The sequence below is a fragment of the Polychytrium aggregatum genome, assembly GCF_025602895.1.
Source record: "Polychytrium aggregatum strain JEL109 chromosome Unknown BJ171scaffold_146, whole genome shotgun sequence".
In the NCBI taxonomy this organism is placed as follows: domain Eukaryota; kingdom Fungi; phylum Chytridiomycota; class Chytridiomycetes; order Polychytriales; genus Polychytrium; species Polychytrium aggregatum.
The window spans coordinates 34298-36944 of NW_026516348.1; the positions used below are offsets into that span (position 1 = coordinate 34298).

Below are 2647 nucleotides of genomic sequence, written 5' to 3' on the forward strand. Positions count from 1 at the left end.
GGTTCTTGATATTGCGCAGAAAGTACGTGCGCAATATCGCTTTCGATCGCTTGCTGGTTTGGGCGAGTGCTTCGATCGATTCGAGATCCATGGCGTCGATCAGCGCGGATCCCACAGGTAAGTAGCGGACGAGCAGATCAAGGAGGTCGACGACAATGGCGGTAGTCATGATGGACGACGGATGGTGTGGGCAGCAGAGATGGGGATGATCGACTCGCTTTATATATTGACGGGTTCAGGCGAATGGGTCAAACGACGACAACTCAACAGGGTTCTCCGCATACTCGTACGTGATCCCCGCCTTCCCTTTGAAGAACCACACAGACTTGATCCGGAGCGAGCACGAGATCGTGGACCCTAGCGAGGCCGACGGTGGGAGACCGAAACCGCCTGATCGCGGCGCACCGGGCTTGACCTTCAGATAACCGTTGTAGATGCTCGGACGGAACACCTTCGGGACGTCTTCCGGCAGGATGATGAGCTTGTGGAAGAACCCGCCAAAGACAACTTCGGGATCTTGCAACGCAGAGAGAACGGCTCGGTCGATCGCTTCAAAGACGTCATGGTGGCTTTGAAGGTAGAGCTGCTCGGTGCCGTGCAAGACGGCCTTCACGTCATTCAACAATATGGTGGGTGGCTCGATGCACCACATGGTGCTGCTGTCGGGTTTGCGCACGACGCGGATGGCTTGGATGTTGTCGCTCATGATGTGCTTCTCATGGAATCGGTATCCTTACTTTGGTTTTTCGATCTAGTCAAACAGCGCGATGCGGACCTGGTCTTCCGGTTTCTTCCGCGGCGCACGGGGGCGACGCACCCCATTCGTTCCCTTGGACCGCACGCTATCGGCGACGCTGTGGTTGTCATCATCGTCGCGGGAACTGGATGTACTCACGACACCGGGAGCCTGAGTGGGTGGCGCTGGTGGCGGTGACACAACGGGCACTGCCGCTGGTGCAGGAGGCACGGCATTCGGCATGGTAATGTTCACCACGGGAATCGAGGGTGGTAGCTCGGTGATATTGGGCTGTTGGTACTGCTGCTGCCGCATTCTCTCGAGCTGCAGTCGGATCTGGTCGTCAACCTGTCTCCGCAGCGCCTCCTCCTTCTCGCGCTGGATGCGTTGCATGCGCTCAATGATTTCCTTCTCACGCTGCTTGTTCAACAGGGCAAAGCCAAAGGACGTACCAAGGCCGAGTGCAAGCGAGATCTCCGGGGACATCTTCATGCGGTCCTTGTACTTTTCAATCAGCTCCTGCAAGACCTGGTCGTACTCGCCCTTGTCTTCGACATCATACTGGATCTTGCGAGCCCAGTCGGTCATGTCAACGCCGGTGAGTTCGAGCGTGTTGTTGAGGTAGACCACACCATCCGCAGCAAACAGGAGCATTTTGCGCCAGAACGCCATCGACGAGCTGAATGTGCGGCGGCTCATGTTCAACGCGCGTGCATTGTGGATGTCTTCGATATCGTCGTCCATGGTGAACTTGCGCGCACCCGGGTCACTCTTACTCTCCTGCTCCCACAGCGAGATCAACCTGGCCTTTTCGGACCGTTTATCTTCCTCGGACGGCTGCTTGGTATGTGGCTGAGATTGCACTGGAGGTGGCGGGGGTGGTGCAGTGAATCGAGGAGAGTCGTTGAAGGTGTCGGCATCAGAGCGGAAGATTGGAGAGCCTGGCTTGGGCGATGGTGGGGCGAGGATGATTGGACTTGGAGGTCGTGGGGGCGGCGAAGGAGGCAGAGCGACTTTGCTTGCATTTGAGATCTCGATACTGGGTCCGTTGGGCCCTGGTGTTTGATGGATCTTGTCCATGTTGGCCATGAGTGAGTCGAGGTGATCGTCCATCGGTTCGGAATCTTATCTGTGGACATATACATTTTCCCTCATTAGTGCAGCGCATCGCCAGTGAGAAAAAAGATCCCCGGGCTGGAAAGAAGACGACGCAATGAACTTTCAGAATTCGCTCGTATACTACCACCAACCCCAAATCCCCTCAGCCAACCCGATCGGCGCAGAGCGGCTAGAATTCCTCATCTCCCAGGTACCCACGCTGAACAACAAGTACAACGAGTCGCTCCAGCGAACATACTTGCACGCACGCTTCTTCTCCAAAGCCAACATCGACACCATCCAATCCATGATCGCCGACAAAATCCTTCTCCTCACCAAGAAGCACATTGGCCGCCAGTCCGACACGAATCTCATGATCCTGATGGAGTCGGTCTATGTCGGTTGGGCTCACAATGTGGATGAGGCATCGCTCTCTGAGGCAGAGCTGGAGCAGCACATCCAGGGTGAGCTGTCGCTGCTGAATGCCAGGGCCACCAACGTAGCCGTCCCAAAGATCCTGTCGCAAATGGAGCAGCTGGTGTGTTTCATCCGCGACACCACACAGCACACAAAGACACTGACCCAGCTCCCTCAGTTCGTTGAAATCACAGGCACCAAGACATACGAGCTGTTCAAGTGAATCGTTTCACGCTTTATTGACCAACACTGTGATGACCAGCATCACAACGGACCAATGAGATTGTCCCGCATGCTCTCGCCCTCCGCACCAATCATGAGTCCCCACGTGTTTGTTTGCCCCCATGCATGAGCACGCGCCGTTGCCACCCGCGTCTACTGGTTTCCTGCCTCCCC

At 56.1% G+C, this 2647-nt stretch overlaps 1 protein-coding gene across 1 annotated transcript; it reads right to left on the reverse strand.

Annotated features, from left to right (window-relative positions):
* Nucleotides 1–606: 606 nt before the first annotated feature.
* Nucleotides 607–1501, reverse strand: BJ171DRAFT_542370 (uncharacterized protein). Its single transcript, XM_053112966.1, has 3 exons — nucleotides 1169–1501; nucleotides 756–980; nucleotides 607–629 (listed from the first exon to the last, which is right to left on the reverse strand). Exons 1-2 carry the CDS (start codon nucleotides 1478–1480, stop codon nucleotides 867–869), a joined length of 426 nt encoding a protein of 141 aa, XP_052961648.1. The 5' UTR covers nucleotides 1481–1501; the 3' UTR covers nucleotides 607–629; nucleotides 756–866.
* Nucleotides 1502–2647: the final 1146 nt, after the last annotated feature.